This window comes from Trichomycterus rosablanca, chromosome 22 (genome assembly GCF_030014385.1).
Source record: "Trichomycterus rosablanca isolate fTriRos1 chromosome 22, fTriRos1.hap1, whole genome shotgun sequence".
Taxonomy (NCBI): domain Eukaryota; kingdom Metazoa; phylum Chordata; class Actinopteri; order Siluriformes; family Trichomycteridae; genus Trichomycterus; species Trichomycterus rosablanca.
Window position 1 is genome coordinate 6,610,346 of NC_086009.1, and position 22,389 is coordinate 6,632,734.

Here is a 22,389-nt window from a genome sequence, read left to right on the forward strand (position 1 = left end):
ACTATTGTGACGATGGACGTTGTGCTTTTTTTTTTTTTTTGTCTTTCAGGAATTTTAGGAAGACCACTTCTCTGGTTTTAATAATCTTGGCAAGTTCTCCACTGGTCTTTCACATTGCTGTTGGGTAAGTTTTAGAGAAGAAGAAGAAGAATGCCTTTATTTTTTATATATTTATTTATATATATTCCGCTGCTGGGGGATCCCTGATTGCAGTCAAGGTGGGTAAATTGCTGCTCACGCCTCCACCGACCCACGTGCAGCCCTTAGCAGAACCCATGCATTCTACACAGACACCTCTCTATCTGCTAATCAGGGTCCTTACACAGCGTTTGAAGGCCCCACCCACATAGTCCGGTCATCCCACCCTAGCAGAGACGTGTCTGCTGCAGGCACTGCCAATTATGCTCGTTAGATGGCGTCCAGCCGTCTTTTTCTTCTGCTTGTTTGGGAGCTGGGCTCAGAGCGCAGGGTTAGCCATCGTACGGTGGTTCAACAGTCAAGAGCCCAACAGTGGCTGCCTAGCAGAGTCTGGATTTGAACTGACAATCTTCTGATATATATATTTTGTTTATGCATTTTCTCCTTTTTTTCCCCTTTAGCGCATCCAATTGCCCGATTGCATCATGCTTCCTCTCCAGCAATGCCAATCCCCGCTCTGATTGAGAAGAACGAAGCTAACCGACGCCCCCTCCGAAACGTGGGCAACAGCCGTATGCATTGGGTCACCTACACTTTGACGAGTGCAATGCGGATCAGCACTGTGTACGGAGAGACACACCCTGACAGCACTCTTTTCCCGTCTCTGTGCAGGCGCCATCAATCAGCCAGCAGAGGTCGTAATCGCATCAGTTATGAGAGAGACCCTATCTGGCTTTTAATATCCCAACAGGTCAATCGTTGTTCATGAGGCCGCTCAGCCCAGCCGGCGGGTAGAGCTAAGACTCGATACGATGTATTCGAGATCCCAGCTCTGGTGTTCAGCGTGTGTTTTACCGCTGTGCCACCTGAGCGGCAGAGCTGTATATTTTCCCCACACGTCTGCTACAAAATACGCCTAAAGCAACCTTCATACGAGCGCATGATCATCAAGGTGACAAACAAGACCTCAGGTTATAACGTTTTATTTCAATTCTGGTTAATTAAAATATAACTAGTAATCAAACTTGTTTGTCCCAATTCTAAACAGGTCTGAGCTTGTAAAAGTTGAAAAACCTTGAGCTTGTAAAACCTTGCTGAGGTTTTCGGATGGAAATGAGCCACAGTTTTCTAGTTTTATTTGCATTTACCTCCTGTAATACTTTTTTGTATTCTCAGTTTACAATCTATGGATGACTTAACCAGGTGTGAACAGGCTCTCAGAGCCTCATGAGATTAAATTATTGGCTTCTTAAATGAGCATGTATGATCCATCTGGTTATGTAAGATGGATCAAGGCTAAACTTACACGGTTCGGCCTGGGGAGCCAGAGGGGGGTACCAGTAATCCTGCAGGGTTTAATTTGGCACATGGGACAGTGGACCACAGGAATGCTGACTCCAGGAGTAGAGATTAAGAGCGGAAAAACAGTAAGGAGTGGGAAGGCCAAAATAACTGACAAAAAGTTGAAACTATGGTTTAATCATAGGAAGGGAGAAAACTATGAGATCATGGAAAGCGAATCACCAAAAAACTAAAGTGCAAGCGTGTGTGAATCTTCATTATTCTTCATAAATATGGAGCCGATAGCTTTGTTTATTCATTTATCTCTTGAAGCTGGTCTGTCCCGGTGAGAGCAGTGTCGGATCCAGACAGAGGCGCCTCTAGCAATTAAAGATGCATTTGTTGGAGCCCTTGTCTCGTCGCATCCTGAACTCTTGAGAAATGATTCAAAAATGTCAGATGTTTGTATAAAGTAGTCAGGATGTAGGTAAGGTTAAAGAATAAAAAAGTCTTCCATTAAACCAAATCTAAACCGAGATGTCATCTCGAGTCGAACGCTGAAGCAGACTGCCTCCTCAAAACACAGCTGCTGTTCATTAGCTTCTACTGGCAAAGGTAGATAAGGCTAATGCCAAGCTAATCTCTCACACTCAGGGTAAATGTAAACATGTGTTCATCACATCTGTTGCTCTATTGTTGTTGCCATCCTGCACTTTGCTGACTAGGATGCTACATAGAAGAACCTTTCTATAAAAGAGAACCATTACACAGTGAAACACTCTTTGAGAAAGATGTAGCTCAACAGCTAGAATGTTTAAGTCCTGGCATCTGAACATCTGGGGCTAAAACCTTCTTACATACCTATCCGTGGGTTCTCACTTGGGTTGGGTGTTTAATTCAAGCCAGGATGCTCAATTCTATTAGGAGTGCCTGTTATCCAAACTGGGTACATTACAGTACAGTTTAGAACTGACAGATTTATTGATTCCACTTAAGCTGCTTAAGGAAAGGATGAAGTGTATTTATTATTTTCATGTTTATTGTGTCTAATGTATTTTGTATCATACTATGCATGTAATTACTGTATTATTAAACTGATATATAAAATAAAATACCTTATAATGCGTAATTGTGAGAGTCTGGAACGGATTGATTCAATTTACATTGACTCCTGTTGAAAAAATTGATTTGGTTCTCAACTAAGCTTCTGGTTGAAATTCAATTTGAGAACCGAGGTTCCACTATATTATATTTTTTATACATTCATACACACAAATGCATGGATTATCACAAGTCCTAACACAACCCAAACCACTTACTATGTACTAGAAAGCATTGAAAATACTAACAGCACTAAAGCTGGTTTGCTAATCTGTCATAATAACTACCACAAAATTAAGAAGCCATGTCTATCACTATAAGGATCATCTAGTTTGATGTATGTATAGTTTCGACCCCACATATGAGCATAAAACCCACACTAAATGCATGAAAAACTCAAGTCAGAAAGGAATAATATCCTAATACCAGGACCACAGTAGCATGTTCTACACAGCTGGAAGTAAGAAGTTTTGTGCTAATACCCTTCTGCCCAGTGCCAATGCTGCCAATTCTGTGTACACAGTTGGATGGATTTCAGAGTACTGAGCGCTGAGTTTGTATATGCACGGAGGCCAAGCTGGGTCGTATCAGGAGCATGGGTCTGCGTACAGATCAAGGATAAAAGTAGCTGAATGCATGGGTTATTCAATCATAATAAATAATAGTCAGATCTAAGAAAGCTGATGGGTACTGTAAGCCAACAGTGTTCCAGTTTCTAGTTGCACGGTTCTGTGTTGCTGTAACAAGCCCACCTGCTGTGGAGATCAGAAGTGTGGCTCGGTTACAGAATCATATCCTCTGCCTTGCCAAATATGCCCAGCAGAGGGGGGATGGAGAGAAGTGTCGGTTCCCTTTTAACTGACAGTCACCTGTGCCTTGTTTAACGTTAATTGGCTCCAGGTGGAAATGTTCCTATAGGTCACGGTTTCTTACTCACAGATTTGCCAGCTCCTTGTTGGCAACTTTTCTCTTGAACAGTAAAGCTGGGTCGATCTGGTCTGTTTTTCTTTTCAGGTGTTGCAAGGGAACCACCCTGAACAAGCAAGCTGCCCCAGCTTGTGTGACACCCCTTTTCTTGGAGTTGGCCCGATGTTAGGACCCACGCACAGACCAGTTGGTGAGGTGGCGTGCCATAATGTGACAACCATTTCCGCTCTAGTCCTTTTCCTTCCACTTTCTCCGCTGCAGGCTGTGGATGTTTCCGTGTCTTGTATTTGTTACTTTGTTTACATTATTTTGGCCACTGCCTTTTTAGTTACAGAATTGTTATACAGTAAGACAAGCTGTGACTACTTGGTTTACCTTTCAATCACTGGGCAAATATTAACCAAGCAGGCTTTAAACAATCACTATACCCCCATTCTACTTTTGAGACACATCTTTTTTAGTCACATGGCTGTGCAGTATAGAAATGTACAGAACACAGTGCAGAAGACTTAAAATATTGCCAAGAGGAATCCTTAAACCCCGGAGCACTCATCCACAGTCATACCCATAAATATATTCCTGGGTGGGCCCTAACATTCAACCCAATAAAGCCTAAATTCAGCACATAAAGCAGGTCTTACAGTTCCTACCAGCAGGAGCAGCATGCATCCTGACCTCTGACCTCATCCCCTGCCTTTTTGACCTAGCAGAATCTAGGAGACAGCGCCTTTACAACAAGCAGACGTTTGTAATCAGACATGAGCCACATGCGCCCGGCGGTTTCGGAGCTCGACATGAACGTGTTCACTGATTCACTGTGATTGCAGGAAACGTCTGGACAATGACAGGCTGTCGCAGCCTTATTCTAACTGAGGGACTAAATAACAGCTCAGGAAACACTTCATTCTTTATGAGCTGATGTCAAGCCAATCAAGCTGAAGTGTCTATTTATTTAGCTGTCAAGAGTCTGAGAGCTCGGACAGGGTAGGGCCAAGGTGGACAAAAAAAGTCTTAATAATGCCAAGTGCCTGATTTTTCAATCACATACTGATTTTGGGAAGGTGTCTGAGCCTAGAGTGACTAAATTAGATGACTAAACTTGGTTCCCATTACAAGCTCTTTTGTCTTTGGTCAGTATGGCTTTCAGATTTTCCAGCATGTCTGATCAGCGGCCATTCACATAATATGCACTGCCTAAAGACTAGTTACAAGCCAAAAAGACCACCACTACCCATCAATGATTAAGTGATACAATAAGGGTGCCCAGGTGGCGAATCTCATCTCTGCTACCAGTCGGCTGGGCGCCGTCTAGCAGGCACAACTGGCTAATGCCTGTAGCAGACAAAATTGTCCTCCAGTCTGCTGGGTGGGAAAGGACTGGACTGATAAGGGGTGGGGTTATCAGTGCTGAGTACGGACCTTAGTTGCCCAGGGCGCCTGTACAGTGGAGGAGCACAGAGATCTGGGCATGGGTCTCCTGTCCTGTCCTATCTCCAAATCCACCAAAGTATGGGAGAATAATGGATTGATGAACTGCTCACACATCGGAGGGCGTGTGTGTCAGGCGAATGTACACCCTCCGTGGACGCCATCTGGGTCCTCAGCAGAGGATTGGCTACGCTAAATTGGTAGAAAAAGGGGTAAAATGCATAAAAAAGAATTATATACACTAAATTACATGCTTTCAAATTTGTGGCAACAAATTTCAAATCAGATCCACCCTAGCGCCCTAACTGGTCAATCATTAACATTCCTAATATAAACAATTATTACATACTGAATTACTGCATGCAGTGAAACACTCCTCAAAGTTTTAGTTCAGCTTTTGATTATCTGCAATAGTAGCTCAGTGGTTAAGGTACTGGGCGCCTTAGCAGTCTAAGTCTAGTCTCTTTGGATAAAAGTGCCTTCTAAAAGCTGTAAATGCACTATAGTAAATTCCTGGTCTTTCTTGCTCCAGCGTCTGTAATTGTCAGTATTAAATTGTCCTCAGTATTGCAATTGTGATAAAAAATATTTGAATGACAGAACAATGCAGAACATTTAAAAGAGCATCTGAAAAACGTAGTGTCAGTCTGGATTGTGTACATTCCTAATGCTCACATAATATTATAGGCATGCAACCTGTATCCACCACATTCTTTACTATTTACAAAAGAAAACATGACAGACTTCCTTGCTCAATGTTTGGAATATTTTGAACCTGTGGTTAAGGACAAAGAAACACAATCTGCTTTCGTAGTTCGCCTTATAACCACTAAACCCCAAATTCGACCATATGCATCGTTTTTACTTTTCACCTCTGAACTATTTTGTTAGTCAGATGCCAAACAACGACACTGTATAGTACGAGACATTCTCCAGTTGCGTTTCTCCTGCCACCTCGGACTGGACCAGGAGAACCGAGACTATCAGGTTTTTACTCTGCCTGAGGAGAAATAATCCACAAACTAGTTGCCTAGTGCAAGCGCCTCCACCAAACAGAAGAGGTCACAGTTAACATCCCTCTCTCAGACACAGCAGATTGTGCCTGTTTGGACGCCCGGAAAGTCCTTTTTAAACTGTATTAAATTTCACAAAGTGCGAATGTCGACCCATCCTGCCTCAGTCTTTCGTTAATCCTCATTTAATAACCAATCATAACAGCATCACTGGTTTTAGATACATTTTACAGTGATCCTGGTTTTAATTAGCCCCTGTCCCAACTGTTTTGGAGTGTATTGCAGGTATCAAGTTTGTAATAAGTGTATTTCCTACTAAGATTAATAAAGTTGAAAAGGTAAAACATTAAATATCTCTTCTTATACATGTAAACAACAGTTTCAAATCAACGCTTTCTGTTTTTATTTGTATTTTACCTACTGTCCAAACTTTTTGGGAACTGGGTTTGTATATAATATGTATAGAAAATATACTGGTGGCTGTTTTAGTGGAATTAAATAACAGATTTTTTAAACAATTGGGGGTTTATGGGGTCTAAATGGGGTTGCATATTGGCAAAAATTGGTTGATCTGTGCTAGATGGTTTCTGATTGGCCACTTGTTTCCCGATTTGCATACATAAAGTGGGTGGGGTTTATATATTTATTTATTTTTGCATTTTACCCCTCTATCTTTCCAATAAAAAATAACCAAATCTCAATGTACTTACAGCAGTCATCATATGCTCAGTGCCTAAAGCTGGCCATCTCACCAACATGCCTCTATCTGCTATTACAGCTTAGGCTAGCAACTTGAGCAGACAGTAAGTATAGCTCTTATCTGGCCCTCCCACCCTCAGACACAGCCAATCACATCTGTAAAGCACCCGAATAGGCTGGTGGCCGTACAGAGACTTGAACCTGATTCTCATCGGTGGTGGGCTAGCCCTTAAAAGTACTGTCGCAACACGTGACGTGGGTGCCAGTGTAGACGCAGGGTAAAGTGGTAGTGCACATGAGCTGCAGCCGTGGTTTGGCCCAGAATTGCGTCCAGCTTTTCCTCTTTTCTGTAGCACGACACTCTGGCACCACACAAACACCAACCCGTCCATACGCCTCATCTCCTAAAACCAAGCCTGCAAGCCTGCAAGCCTGCACGCGCCCCCGGGAAAAAGTGCTGATCAGACACCAGCCGTTCCCTCTCACCAATACCCCACATCTCCCATCACGGGCCGGCGCTTCGACCTTCAGTATGCTCCGAGCCCTAACCCACAACGGCTTCTAAATCCATCAGCACATTTATTTTTTAACCACTGAAGGGATGTAATTTAAAAAGAACCACAGAAAGGTCAACACGGGTTGTCCATGCCAACTCCTGCCTGCGCTTATTTGCTGTCACGACGAGCTATACATGTTAACTGAGGCTCATTTCAGTGTTTGACGTGGTGTGTGTGTGTTTGTTTAGTGCTTGGCAACTGGAAAAAGCAACATTTTTGGTTCTCCGTTATTCTATTTTTTTCTCTTTGATTAGATGTGAGGGCTGCCTCGCTCCTGTAGGATTGTAGGTTCGGGCACTGAAGTTGTCGGGTTTACAGATGAGTGGGATGAACTGGCTGGATCCGAACAAAAACATGCTGCCCCATAGGTGAATGGGTGTGTGTGTGTGTGTTTGACCTGCAATGGACTGGCAGCCCGTCCAGGGTGTTACTATGTGCCTTGCACCCATTGAAAAGCTGGGATAGGCTCCAGCAAACCAGCGACCCTAATTGGATAAGCGGTTAAGAAAGTGAGTGAGTGAGATTCTCACATTTGGGGAAATCACATTGGTCAGAGTGCAATAACTGAGTCTCATCCTTGATGAACCACCCTCTTGGTCAAGGTCATCTCCCCATGGAGTAAGTATCAGTCAGGCATAGTAAGTTAGCAGGGTTTATTTTATCAGATAAATAGATCAGAGCCTGACCAAAGAGAAACAGCTGCACATGAACTGATTAAGATTGAAGTTGTTATGAACAGGACGTGTAGGCACTAATGCGACAGATCGTCACAAGCCGAGACCTGTTTAAGAGCGAACCCACATGGTAAGGATGTCAAAATATTTCTAAAAGTGTACTATTGTGCAAATCTGCATTCTACGTCCCCTATGTGAAGGCACCTGGAGACAATACATTCAGTGTGCATTGTTTTTATTTTTTCTTTAGGTCGAGAGACACGTCTATGAAAGAGTGTTCGAGTGCTGAACGGTGATGACAAAAGGCAGTGAGTGCGCTTACAGAAGAAGAAGGAATGTTGTTCCTCCTGTCCATTTAAAAATGTGGTTCTTAGTCCAACATCGGAGTGAAAGGCAACCGCTGCCCCTATTCTAACGAAATTCAAGTCTTGATAACCTGTCTGGGGGGAAGGAAGAAGGAAACAAACTTAAGTTGAATTTTATGAAGTCAATCACTTTCGTTCCATTTTCAGCAAGCTGGTCAGGGTCGCAGAGGGTGTGGTTACTTATTTATTTATTAGGATTTTACACACTTTGCATACAGCAACCAGTTGTATTTTTCCTTGCTTTCCTATTTTCTTTCTTTACACTTTCCGTGTTCCCCCTTTTCCTTTCAGCTTTCTTGTTCTTTTCTTCTGTATTTCTCTTACTATCTACCTTGCATGTGTCATTTCCTTTATCTAATACTTTCCTGTCCTTAATTCTGCCTTTTATTTATTTATTTGTAATTATTTAAGTCGTGTCTTTTTTTCTACTTTTTATTAGTCTATTATACAGTGTTACCTTGTAACTCGACGTCCCCTAAACTGAAAATCTTTAAAACTCAGTCTCTTGTGAGGAAATGTGTAACCTTAAACTCAACGTTTACCTTAAACCCAACGTGTTCAGCTTTTATTTATTTATTTAGTTAATTTCAAATTAACAATGAACAGCCACTTTGTTTAGTGCTTGGCTTAAGTGGTGTGGTAAAATGTCATATGAGACGAATCTGCATTTGTGTCGAATTACTGTCAAATTTAGTCTGAAAGCTCCACGTGTATCTGTGTTTAGCTGTTTCAATTTTAAACGTGGTACAGCTCAGGGTGCTGAGAAATTGTAAGAATCAGCTTTTTTTTCGAGAAAGACTAAAATGCTTCTTGTTAAAAAAAGCTTAACGTGACTGAATGTATTAAAAGAACGACACAGGAACACTAAACCTCTCGTAATTATTACTGCTCTTAGTTCTCTCCACTAATGGAATTCCTCGCTCGTTTTAGTATAGTAAGTCACGTTAAGCTTCGTGTAACGACACAGCAGCACAAAAGCTATTTTGTCACTTCTCGTGTGAATGCGCCTTGAACAGAATACGGTATTCCAGGATCGAGCATCTCAACGATTAAGAAGCATAATGAAACAATGAAGAAGTAAAGATAAAGTGTAGGTTTTATTGATTTTTTATTGATTTTTAACTGTTTTTAATTGTATTTCAATGTTTTTATATTATATTTGTGTTATTTTCAGTATATAAGTGTCATAAACTACCCCATTACTTTACATTAGCCTAAAATATATGCAGTTCCACAGTACCATGGAACACATTAACAGGTTTCCCATACATCATTATAGGAAAAAATACCTTGAAACTCAACGCCTTTTAAACTCAACACCACTCCTAGAACCAACTGATGTTGAGTTTCAAGGTACCACGTATATCTTTTCTTCCATGTATTTTTTGCTTTGCTCTTTTCTGTAAATCCTTTGACATTCCTCTCTCGCTTTGTCCTTCAACTCTTCTCTTTGTTTCTGTGTATTTTGTTTCTTTTGAATGATATTTTGATAAGCTATTGAAACTGGTGTAGACTCAAGCTCACGGCCCTCATCCAGTATCACCTGGCAGGTGTGCCAAGCTCAGCAGTGACCATGTTATCATAACACGGGTATGAAAAGCAGATGAATGAGGACTGTTATTCTTTTGAACCCACTACCCCCCTTCTTATTCTACAACTACAGAATTCCTCCATGCTGCTAAAAACCTGACCAGCCCAGAACAATCAGGTGATGTGTCTGTATGATTCTGGTCTCAAAACCAATCGGTCCAGAAAGTCTGAGAGAAAGCAAACAGAAGTTCAGTAAACAACAGCTGCTGTTTAAGCCGACAGCCGGCCTATCCAAACAATAACGCTAATCACAGGATGTGTCTCAAGTCTGGCTTAATGACCAATTAAAGCTTCAGTCTGACTTAAACACAGTCATGCGCGCGGTGGACACAGCCACGCTAAATAAAGCCACGTCAGGTCCAGCTGCAAACGAGTAAATCCTTCGCCTCCTGACACTAATGTGAGTACTACTGAGGTTCCTGTGATCTTCTGGACAAACCAATTTTACCAGGGACATGAGATTGGACAGACGCACATGCCAGCTGTCAGCAGCCAATGAAACGCTCTCGCTGACACACAGCCGCCTCATAGACAATTATGTTTGTATGAGTGACTCCTGGAAAGTCTCAACATTTACCAATCGGACGAGGAGCAAACCAGACAGTACAAACACAGTACCAATAAAAGTGGCTACAGGCAGTTAACTGTAATTACCAAGGTCAGGTACTACCGAACAAGAAGCCCTGTTTCCCAATCATTTCAGCTGAACCCAAAAAGTTTCCACTAGGGTGAATAAGGTAAGGGCTCTGTGCAAGCCATTGGAGTTCCTTCAAATCAAACTTGCCAAACCTCGTCTTTATGGACCTTGAAAGCTGGAACAGAAGGGCCTACCCATATATTGAAGGCACTTGGAAGGATGGAAGTAGTTTAACACACTAGCACATCACTGCAGAGTGTTCAAATCTCAGCAGAGCCACCGACCTGGCGTCCACACGAACACTTTATTTAAGAGCGGAATATTGTATGGGGTCTTCTCCTGCTGCAATATGAAACTTCCAGGACTGGTTCGGCCACCTGTGCCATATGGGGGTGGATGTCACATGAAGCTAAGCGTGGCTCTCCATATGTGATCCGACTCTGTGTGGGAACTCAAGACTGGCAGGTGATAAGAAGTGGCTACAGATTAAACACATGCCATAGAGGCAGGGACATTGTAGCCTCGTGGTTAAGACACTGGACTAGTAATCAGAAGGTTGCTGGTTGAAGCCCTACCACTGCAAGGTTGGGCAGAGCCTAGTGGTTAAGGTACTGGACCAGTAATCAGAAGTTCGGAGGTTCAAGCCCTACCACTGCCAGGTTGGGCAGAGCCTAGCGGTAAAGGTCCTGGACTAGTAATCAGAAGTTCGCTGGTTCAAGCCCTACCACTGCCAGGTTGCTGCTGCTCAATTGCTTAGAGTGTATTCTGTCACTACTGTAAAGCGCTTTGGATAAAGGCATCTGCTAAATGCCGAAAAATGTAAATGTGAATGTGTGTGGCTATCCTTGATCAGGTCAAGGGTTGTGCAAGCAGCAGTAGATTCACAATCGGGAACTGAAAATGACCAGATTGGTGGATAAAGGGGTAAAACCTAGGAAAAAGCACTTATTTATATGTAATATGCTAGAACACTATTGCTGAGACTCAGAGTCAAGTCTTGCTGGTGCCATTGGACTGACCCGGTGCTTAACAGACACAACTAAGGGAGGGAAGGCAGGATTGGGATTCACCTACTCGCCAATGCGACAGTGATTGGTACTGTCCAGTTGTAGATAGTGGAACTGGTGATGGATGAATACAAAATAAGGACCGTTGTCCTCTCTCCACAGTAAAGATCACTTCAAGAATCCATTGCTGGCCGTTGTACAGATTTGTTAGAGGCATGTGCCAGCCTACAGCAAGGATGTTGAGCAATCTACAGAGGTCGTGGAGTGCACAAAGTTCTTAAAGAAAGAATATCCAACCTAGCATGAAGCAAAGGAGACCCCCAAACCACCAACATTCTACAGAACGTATTATATATAGACACAGATAATTATAATGGTTTAAAATGACCAGTTCGGTTGTAGTTTGAGATATCGTTTCCTCCCTGTGTTCCAAATTTGATTAAACGAGTCAAGAGGCTCCACTGGTACTCCTTTAAAACGTGTAATTTCAGAAAGTGAGCAGGAATTGAGAGCAGTAATTGTCTGCATGTGTGTATATGTGTATTATGACCTGCCACTCAGTGCTGGCTCCAGTCAGCAGGCCACTGGAGCCCTGGCAGCACAGGAAAGCAAAGCCTAATGGGAAACACGTTTGTTCGTTTTATGACCACGGAGCGAGGGCTGCTATTCAACACGTTGGGCCCCCGTCACAATGCTTCACTTAAAACCAGGAGCTCCAAAACCACAGACCCTCTGGCTCAGAAACGAGAGGGGCGACCACAGCTCAATCGAAACAAAGAACTCTTTGGGTGAAGGAAAGATCTGAACAGATGAGATATACTGTACAGTATGAACAGAAAGCATCGAGCTCTTTAAGTCTTTGTTTATCTCAGTTTACTCCCCTCCATTAACAGAGTTTGGAAGCCTATCACATTTCATTTCATCCATGTGTTATAAATAACGATTGGGTTGGTTCCACTTACATCTGCCTGGGTTGCCAAGTGCAGCCCCATCGCACTGCTAAGTAAAAAGATATGTCTTCAGCATTGACCAGGTGATTGTGAAGTCCTAATCATAATATCTGAGCAGCTACTGCAAAAGCTTGATCATCTCTGCTCTTGAGCTTAGACCTTGATGTTTCCAAAAGCATAAGGTTACCAGACCTTGGTTTTTTTTTTTAGAGGAATCCAAACTTGCAAAGGTTCTGCAAGGTATGATAGTGCCATCCCATTTAAGGCTTTAAAAAACAGCAATAATATCTTAAAATTAATCCTAAATTTCACTGGAAGGACTTCCAGGAATTAAATTATTATTGAATCACGTTTCCTTCTCCCAGTTAAAAGACAGGCTGCTGCATTTTGCACCAATTGCAACCAACAAAGGGACGATTGGTCTACACCCACATATAAAGAGTTACAGTAGTCTAAATGAGACGTAAGCATAAGAGGAACCAATTCATTGGAAAAGATACTTGGAAAATACTTGGAAGAGCTGAAGGTAAAAGAGGAAGTGGACAGCCAGTAATAAGATGGATGGATTCAATTAGAGGAACAATGAACGAGTCATTGAGAAGCCTGAAGAGCCAAACAAAGGACAGGATGTTTAGGAGAAACACTGTCCATATGGTTACCAGGAGTCAGAATCTACTCGACGGTACTTAATAATAAGAGCGTCAAGTCCACTACAGTCCAAGCTGATGATTGGTATACAAGTTATTCTACTTCACCATGACTTTCCAGTTCACATTATTAAAAACAACTACAACTGCAAACTAACTGGTATGTGCTGGAGTGTGCAGTGTTTCAACATCATGTCCTTCCAAACAAAACATGTCTGATGCAACCAGGAAAAACAGCTCTATTAATATTGCCTGATCTACAATCAGTGCTCTGTGTAAACAAGTATTTTAAAGTTACGTCATGATTTTCTTGGGTATAATTCACAAATACAATGAAACAGTGAAGCAGCAGCGCTACACAAAAACAGCACTTATGTTTCTCCTGCATTGTCCCATTTTTTATTCAGTCAATTTCCATGTAAATACCAGGTAATCTCTGCCAGCTGCATGACACCCTTGCTAAGTGAGGACATGTCTTCTCCAGCAGTGATAGATTCTAACACAGCAACGAGGAAATTATCTCCTATCTGATTTTCCTTACATTAGACAAGGTGTGCCAGCCCAACTGGTAGATTCAAGATTAAAGTGGCTTCATTGTCATTTCAGCTATACAAGTACATCCTGAAATGAAGAAAAAAAAACATTCCTCCAGGACAAGTGCAAACATATAATACACACCACAGATACAACAGTACAATCAATACAAAGAAATATAATCCTAGCAATCCTACAGCAATTCAGTTAGCAATCACTTATTCCAAATAACCAAGATGTCGAAGTCTAAAGCAGCTAAAACACGACTCAGGTAACTGAGTTTGGAAAACTCCCAACCAATTCTGTGGGGGGGTCAGAACACAGACAAGTATTTTCATCTTTGAGACCGTCGCTGGATGTTTTAGGTTTACGTTCAACTATTAAGGTAGCTGTGCTGTGTATTGTAGCTTCCATTTATTCTATAATTTAATTTATGGTTGTTATTTAATGACTGCTGGGACTATTCTGTAAAAATCTGCAAAATCCATGAGGTTCATGAAATTAAGCACATTTCCCCGTAAATTTAGGCCCTAAATATAGTCACTGAGTAGTTGTATGTATTTTTGGAGCTCTTAGAGTCTCAGTAGCACCATTGAGACTTGAATTCGGGAGCTTGAACTCTATACTGGTGGGCTAGTGTAACAGACTACTGTGCCACCCAAGCGACCTGTTGCATTTTTAATCTTACTACATATACCACATATTCGACAGGCCACAATATTTTCTAGTTCTGACAAATTCTACCCACAGATTTTCACTGATCCAGTCAATGGAATGGGAGGAAATTCCAAAATGTAAATTGTTGTGGATTTTAAAGGATGTTTTGGATCACTGTCCTGTTGTACTGTTGGCCTTTTTTCTTTACAGACTGATTGTGTCAGTCACGTTTGTTTTCGAGACTTAAAGTTCATTAAACTGGAAGAGTGTCTATATTTAAGCACGAGGGGACAATCAAGATTTCATTTTTGATGTATAAATTATATATAATAAAACTGTTCCCTGCTTTTTGACTTGTTTACTTTGTAAAACCCTACAAATATGTATTTTGGCCAGCGGTATCCAAGCTTTTTCCTTTTGCATTAAACCTATTTTCTTTTTTTCTTTTCCACAGCCACAGCTATGTTGCTGAGAGTGGTTGCCAGGTCCCCGATTTTCAGGAGTATAATTATATAGCATGCGTTAGACTACAACCACAGCTTTGCAGCCATCATATACCATTTCCATTTTTTTGGCATTTAGCAGACGCCTTTATCCAAAGCAGCTTACAGGACTGTGACAGTATACTCTCTGAGCAATTGAGGGTTAAGGGCCTTGCTCAAGGGCCCGAAAGCAGCAACCTGGCAGTGGTGGGGCTTGAACCGGTGACCTTCTAATTACTACAAATTTACAATTACAAATGATCTGACTCAGCTAGCAGAGTTTGAGCTTTGTGTCATTCTGTTGTCTGAATGGAGCATGGAGGGTGGAGTGTGAGTAAGGGTTTCTTGTGTGTTGGGCCCCCTCAACAAATTTCATATATATATATAAAATAGCGACGTTGGGAGGGAGCAGTGCGGTAGGGGGTTGAGTTCATGTCGTGGAGGGCCCCCCCTCCATAGGCCCCAGTACACCTGCCCCCACATGCCCCCCGGTAGTTACACCCCTGGATGGGCTGCCCTGATTAGATTTTGCTGAATGAATGAATGAATGAAGATCACCTTCATTAAAACCTTTCCCCTCTGTTTTAATACAAAACGAACCGCGTAAAAGTGGATCTCGTCCAAAGCAAACAAAAGAGAACAGGAGGGTTAATTCTCAGTAACAGGATGGATGATTACAACCTGTACGTATTTAAAAGCACCTGAGGTATGTGGCTCCTCTCCAAAATAAAAACAGGCCCTGCACATGTCCTGTAGATCTCGTTTCTGACATCTTCATGCTATTATGCTATGCTTCCTCAAAATGCAAGTGACAGGTTGCATTCTGTTCCTAATCACTGAAGCAGAAACACATCACTTGTAAATAGGCTCTTTTACGCTACGACGAAACTCAAGCGAAGCAAATCGTGAGTTAGATCAGATCTGCAGCGCTGTATAGCAAGCCTGTAACACTTTCAGGGCTGAGCAGCGCCAAAAAAGTCAGACCAAGATCTTCAGAGAAATAAGTGGAGAGTAGTTTTATATCCCTTTCATTTAGACTTTCCTTCATTAGGGATTTATTTGCACTCGTAATTGCTGCATCGACAAGAGAACAGTGTGTTCTTTGAAAAGGAGTTCTGATTACATGTGGCGACTTCTGATTACTTGGGAGATTACAGACGATGTAACAAAGAAGTTTAGCTCAGAGTGCAGTATAGTACCCACCTGCCATGCCAACCACGGCCAATGGGGGCATGGACGAGCAAAAGACTGACAGTGCCAATTCCATTACTTGGCAGTCTCCGCACCTCATCAAGCATTAATTTGCTTTAGGTGGAGGGGTGTCTATATAATTCCGGCTTCTCTGCAGGAAGGTTGATGGCTTCTTTGTTGTACACCTTTTCTGAGGCCAGGTTGCCATTTTTTATGTTCTTTCCAGAAAACTCAGCCAGTGTTGCAGCGACTCTCGGCTGTCACACATAGGGCGGAGTGACGGCAACTCTATGAGCAGACCCAACAGGTGTATCAACGACGGACGCAAACAGCGACAGTTGGTGGAGCGGCTGCTCGGCTCATTTTATAGTCATGATCAGACTTTTCTTCAGGTGGATTGAGCAGCAACATCTGCATCTGGAAAACTTTACTAATTTTCACTTGAAAAACAATCTGACAAAATTGGCCGGGTTAAAAATGTACATACAGCAACTAAGATTAACAATTTGATGGTGAAACCTTTATGGCACAAAATAGACGATTGCCAGTCAGAGTTATTTTGAGGCAAAGACAAAGTGGCCGGACGATGAAACCCTTTGCTCCTTTTCCATACTTTAATCGGAGCCCACATCTGGAGAACGTAGAGCTTCAGCAATAATTTCAAAACCAGCTGACCCCTGTCACATGACGCAATTGTGTATCATGAAAAGTAACAGACGTCCAGATACATTGATTGCGAATACATTTTAAAATAACTGCTACGGACCAGATGACCCAAGAGTCCGCATGTCAAAGCTCATTTTTTAAAATAAGCAAAGAAGAATAACATGAAACGATGATTGGTAGGTCAAGGCTTAGGTTAACTCCTGACAGCTTTTCCTGATTGGAGGCTCCAAAGTTCCTTGAGCTTTGTCTGCAGTGCACATGGATCTCTTCTGTTTTCAACACATAGATACTGATACATCTCAGACGGCACCAACATTCAAAACTGCACGAGGATTTTTTTGACTATTTTGTGCCTTTAGCCACCTTACAAAAAACACTGCACATTGTACAGTACAATACAATCTTTTCTTCAAGTCTTCAAGTGAAGATACCAGAAGGTTGGCGGGTGAAACAGTTTGTTGACAGATCATCCAGCTTCTCTCGTCTGTAGGCCGACACAGTAATGCAATATTCTTCAACTTACCACAGTGCCAGGACACATGGCTCACAACGGCTGGAAATGCTGCAACATTCCTCATCCTACAGCTACAGCACGATCAAACTAGCTTAAACACTTATTGAGCTAAATGTGTTGGTCCATGCACAATAAAGGCCTAATATTTGTGGTACGTGGTGGCAATCTGAAGTGGTGCAGAATGGCAGCTACCTGTCAAACCATAGTCAATGACGTTGCAGAAATAAAGAGACACAAAAGTGGTAAAATGGTTGGTTGGCTGCCAGAGAAGGTCTTGCTTTCTTAGCTCTCTGTGTCTCTTTACGTCTTTAAGTGCAGCTTTAAACAGCAGCACTGACCAGGCCGCTTTCCTTAAGAGCAGAAAAACTGCACTGCTACCATAGCAGCACAACAACAGAGCTACGTATATACATATAAACATCACATTCCACTTCATCCCTCACTCTGCGTAGTGTTCTTCTCCACTTCACTACTACTGTGTGTACGTCTGTCTATTGTCACTCTCAGAAGCACAAGCCAGTCACTGGACAGACGAAGACTGGGCAGACTTCATTCAACCTTTGCCAAAATGAACCTAAAAGAAAACTGTACCCAATTAGCTCTTTTGGACCAATGCGGAACAGGTTCTATTCCAGCTATTCCTAGCTATTCTAGTTCAGTTCCCTGAACAGCACTAAGGTTCTGAAAAGCCTACATGGAACGAGTTAGACATCCAGAGTTATTTTGGTAGAAAAGGTTGCCACAATCTAGAGTCAGCAATTCCAGTAGCAACAGTGAGACCCTCAAGATGCACACTGAGAGGTATAAGCACTGTTTGTTGGGACTCACCCATTCGAGGTGGCTAAAGACACAGAGCTCAGAGATGAATTCAGCTTCCTGCTGTCCCACAGCCTCACCTCCTGCTGCCGATTCTAAAAATACAGTCAACATGTAATACACTGAATGGAAACAATTAAAAAACTACAAATATAATAATGAGGCATTTAGTTGTAACAAGGGGATACAAAGTTCTACATTCATTAATGCATATATGCAATTTTCCCATGGCCTAACGGTGCACTTTATTGTTGTTGTTACCTGGTTGAATCCAGTAGCGATAATATAACCATCTTTCATCCAGAGAACACGGGAGTCCTTGTTGTTCTGAAGTCCTTGTTCACACTGTAGAAATGGAAAAATAAAAGTACATATAATCACTCTTAAAAGAACTGAACCTGGGACAAAAAGCAAGATAGTGAGTGTAAATGATGATAGCAAAGAGCCTGATTAATTGTCAACAAGATGTTATAAGGTGTATGACCCATTGCAATGTGAAGCTCTCTTGACTGTTATCAGAGAAACCAGCAGCTTTTTATTTAAATCAGACCTGCTTTTTGTGGTTCTTGTAGAAAATCAGTTTGGGTTCTCTTTTTAACCTTGACAAGAGGCCACTGTTCCATGTACTATGTAACAAAAGCAGTCACTGTAGCCATATTTTTATGGGCACAGAAGAATGATGGGTGTTAAATGCTTACAATAAGTGAGATGATAGTTGGTTGGGTAAAGCTAATGCAAATTAGTAGATATGACATATTTCTATTCTGTTTCTTAATTACCATATATTTAGGATTTCTGGACAGCTGTTTAACCAAACACTGCCATTATACATGGACAAAAGCATAAGATTTCTCCTTTTACACACATTCTATATATAATCAACTAGTTCTCAATGCTGGTTTGTTCTTGCACTTAGAAGTTGTATTTTTCTGTGCAAGCTGCACCTTTCTCACTGCCCATGTGGTAGCTTTGTAGGATCTTAAAAAAGAATGCCAACTCAAACTATTAAAAAGAAATAAGAAAAATTTTCCACCAGTACAGTCATTTGCAAGTCCCTATTGCACTTCCATGCTGCTAGCATCATCCACACTGCCTGAGGAGAGTTGCAAACCAGCATCCACCCCATCCACCTTCATTACACCAGACAGATGTGAATTCTCACAGAGAAATATACAGCATATGCAGAGCTGAGTTATGCCTCATGTGTATCTTCCACAATAAGTGCCAGGACCTTGAGCCGTCATCAGAGATCATGCTTTTGCAGCAGCAGGTAAACGACGCACACGCACCCGGCCATCCACGTGATGTAAAAGAAAATGTGATTCATCAGACCAGGCCACCTTCTTCCATTGCTCCGTGGTCCAGTTCCGTGCCCATTGTTGGTGCTTTCGGCAGTGGACAGGGGTCAGCACGGGCACCCTAACGGGTCTGCGATTATGCAGCATTATACGCAACAAACTGTGATGCACTTACCTTTCTATCAGAACCAGCATTAACTTCTTCAGCAATTTGAGCTACAGTAGCTCGTCTGTTGGATTGGACCACACGGGCATGACCCTGGCACCGGTTTACCACTGTTTCTTACTTGGACCACTTTTGATAAATACTGACCACTGCAGACCGGGAACACCCCACAAGAGCTGCAGTTTTGGAGATGCTCTGACCCAGTTGTCTAAAAATCACAATTACTAGCCCTTGTTCAAAGTCGCTCAAATTCTTACGCTTGCCTATTTTTCCTGCTTCTTACATCAACTTTGAGGATAAAATGTTCACTTGCTGCCTAATAAATCCCACCCACTAACAGGTGCTGTGATGAAGAGATAATCAGTGTTTTTCACTTAACCTGTCATTGGTCATAATGTTATGCCTAGTATAGCCTTCCTAGCTATTAAAAACTGTCCTATCTGGATCTAAGCATCTCTTGGCTTAGTTGTTTCCTCCTGATTGGTCAGGCAGTTAGTCACAGGTGCACCATGGGAATCGTAGTCTTCTGAAAGTCATAGACACCCAAGCACACAAGGAAAATACCCTCTACCGACTCCTAGAGGCTTACAGACGTAACAGTCACTCACGCCCATTACATCTGTTTTTGTGATGCTGGGAGGCAGTTCACGACAAGCCTTCACATGCAGCGGTGTGGTTTCGTTTGGTCCAAATACCCTCCAAAAGAATGGCTCTACAGCATGGTCGTCACTGCTGTGGTTTTCAGAACAATATTGTTAGAAGGATGCTTGATTGATATGACACAATGAGAAGTGAACTTCCAAAGGAAACAATGTGTGCACTTGAGTTAATGTAAAAGTAAAAGCAAGAGCAGGACCGTTTTCCATTCTTTTTCTCCAAACCAAAGGTGATATGAAGCATCACCTGTCTTCCTACAACTGGTTTTGGTGTTTCTTCAATTGTTATCCTTGGTCAAATTCATCTGAATTGCAAAAGCAAGACTGAATAAACCTGTGATTAAAAAAAGATGACGTGTCTGTACGGCAAATCTGCAATGTAAATCTATTCCAGTTCAACAGAAGAGTCACGCCAGCAAGTCTATCCAACTTTCCTCAACTCCTCCTCCAGAAAATGTCAAAGCTTCATGAAATCAAAATAAAAGCAAAATACTAGTTCAAAAAATGATATATTTTCTGGTGTGACATTCTGTTCTTGCTCACCACTTCCAGATTCCCTGCCATTACTGGATTTGCGATGAATCCTATTTTGCTGATGGTGGGACACATTCCCCACTAAGAACTGTTCAGTGTTAAAAAGGGTCCAGAATTCTGTAGGGTTAGCTTGCCAAACCAAAGACGAATGCCTGAGAATGCTGCCTGAGGGTCCAAGAGAACCCAGGGTTCAGAAGGCGCTGTGGTGTTTTCGTACAACCTGATGTTTTCTGGCTTCGTCTCTCCAAATTAGGGCTGTCGTTTATATGGGTGAGCTGCCAGTGACCCAGAACTGGGAGAGGTGGAACATTTGACATGGCAGCAGTGCTGGCTAATAAGCCTGAGCTGAACTACTGCTGCTGACACTTTACTAATGGGGCAACATAACGCGAGGAGAGAAAGCGTGAAAGAAAAACAACTGACGAACTAAAATGAAAGCCCAAGAGCGCTGTCCACCAAAGTGGCTTCATGTCAAATGCAGGCCTTTATCTCTCCCAGTAGTGCCTATGTTTACACTTAAAAGAACAGCTATTTTTCTGACTCGTAGACATTCCAAAAAAGCTTTCATAAATGTACTGTTTTTTTGTCCCCACATCCTGCATTCCACAGTACATGGAACAGTGGTCTCCTGCAAAAAACTGGAAGGAAAACCCAAACTGCACCCTTTGCTAGGTAGAAATTTATCTAGTGTCAGATGTATTACGAAAACCCAAGAAATAAAAGAACTCTTAATAAATAAATCTGCATCTGCACAAGTGTCAATTTTTTTTATTATTATTTTGTATTAAATTATTTTGATTATCATTTTATATAAAATTATTTTGATGATCATTTTGTATAAAATTATTTTGATTATTTTTTATAAAATTATTTTGATTATAATTTTGTATATTTCTTTTGTATTTTGTATGAATTTTTTTTATTATAATTTTGTAGAAAATTATTTTAATTATCATTTTGTAAAAAAATATTTTGATTATCATTTTGTATAAACTTATTATTTTGTATAAATTTTTAATTGTTTTGTACACATTTTTAGTATAATTTTGTATAAATTTATTTTAATTTTAATTTCATAAAAAATTATTTTGATTATAATTTTGTAAAGATTATCTTAATGAATATTTTTTATAAGAATTTTATTATAATTTTGTATAAAATAATTTTTATTATTATTTTGTATACATTTATTATAATTTTGTAAAAAATATTTTGATTATCATTTTATATTAAATTATTTAAGTTATTTTGTCTAAAATTTTACATTATTATTTTGTATTAAATTATTTTGATTATTATTTTGTATAACTTTTTTGATTATCATTTTGTAAAAATTATTTTACTTAATATTTTTTATTAAATTTTTATTATTATTTTGTATATATATTTTACTATAATTTTGTATTAAATTATTTTGGTTATCATTTTGTATTCAATTATTTTTGATTAAGATTTTTATCCTTAAAGTCCCACAGGTTTTGCACAGTTGTGATTCTCATATTTTAACTGAACACATTTCATAATAAATAATTATTACATTTCATAATTATTTTTTTCAACCCCCTTATCCTGGTCTCGGCTGGTCTGGTGTTACTGGGAGACACTGGGTGCAAGCTGCCAGACAAAAATGGGCTCTTGCAGTCAAAATGTAAGGTGTTTTAAGCTTCCTTTGCTGTGAAAAGTTTAGACTGTAGATCTGTGTTCCAGCAGCTTTTAATAAATAGTGGTGTCCATATCTGTCTAAACAACTAGAAGTTTTTAATTTAAACTCAGAATGATGCAAATCAAGCCTGATGAAAATTAATGACCAATTATTTTTCCCCAAAACTGTTAAGTTATTAAATTGTTAGTTATTATTAAG

At 40.9% G+C, this 22,389-nt stretch overlaps 1 protein-coding gene across 1 annotated transcript in view; it reads right to left on the reverse strand.

The window, feature by feature from the left end:
- The window catches only part of coro7 (coronin 7), a 126,816-nt gene that overhangs the window by 56,610 nt on the left and 47,817 nt on the right, over positions 1–22,389 (reverse strand). The window contains exons 8-9 of the mRNA XM_063018439.1: positions 18,136–18,219; positions 17,887–17,969 (exon numbers count right to left, since the gene is read on the reverse strand). Of these exons, the coding sequence (XP_062874509.1) occupies positions 17,887–17,969; positions 18,136–18,219 (167 nt within the window). The remainder of the gene's footprint in view (positions 1–17,886; positions 17,970–18,135; positions 18,220–22,389) is intronic.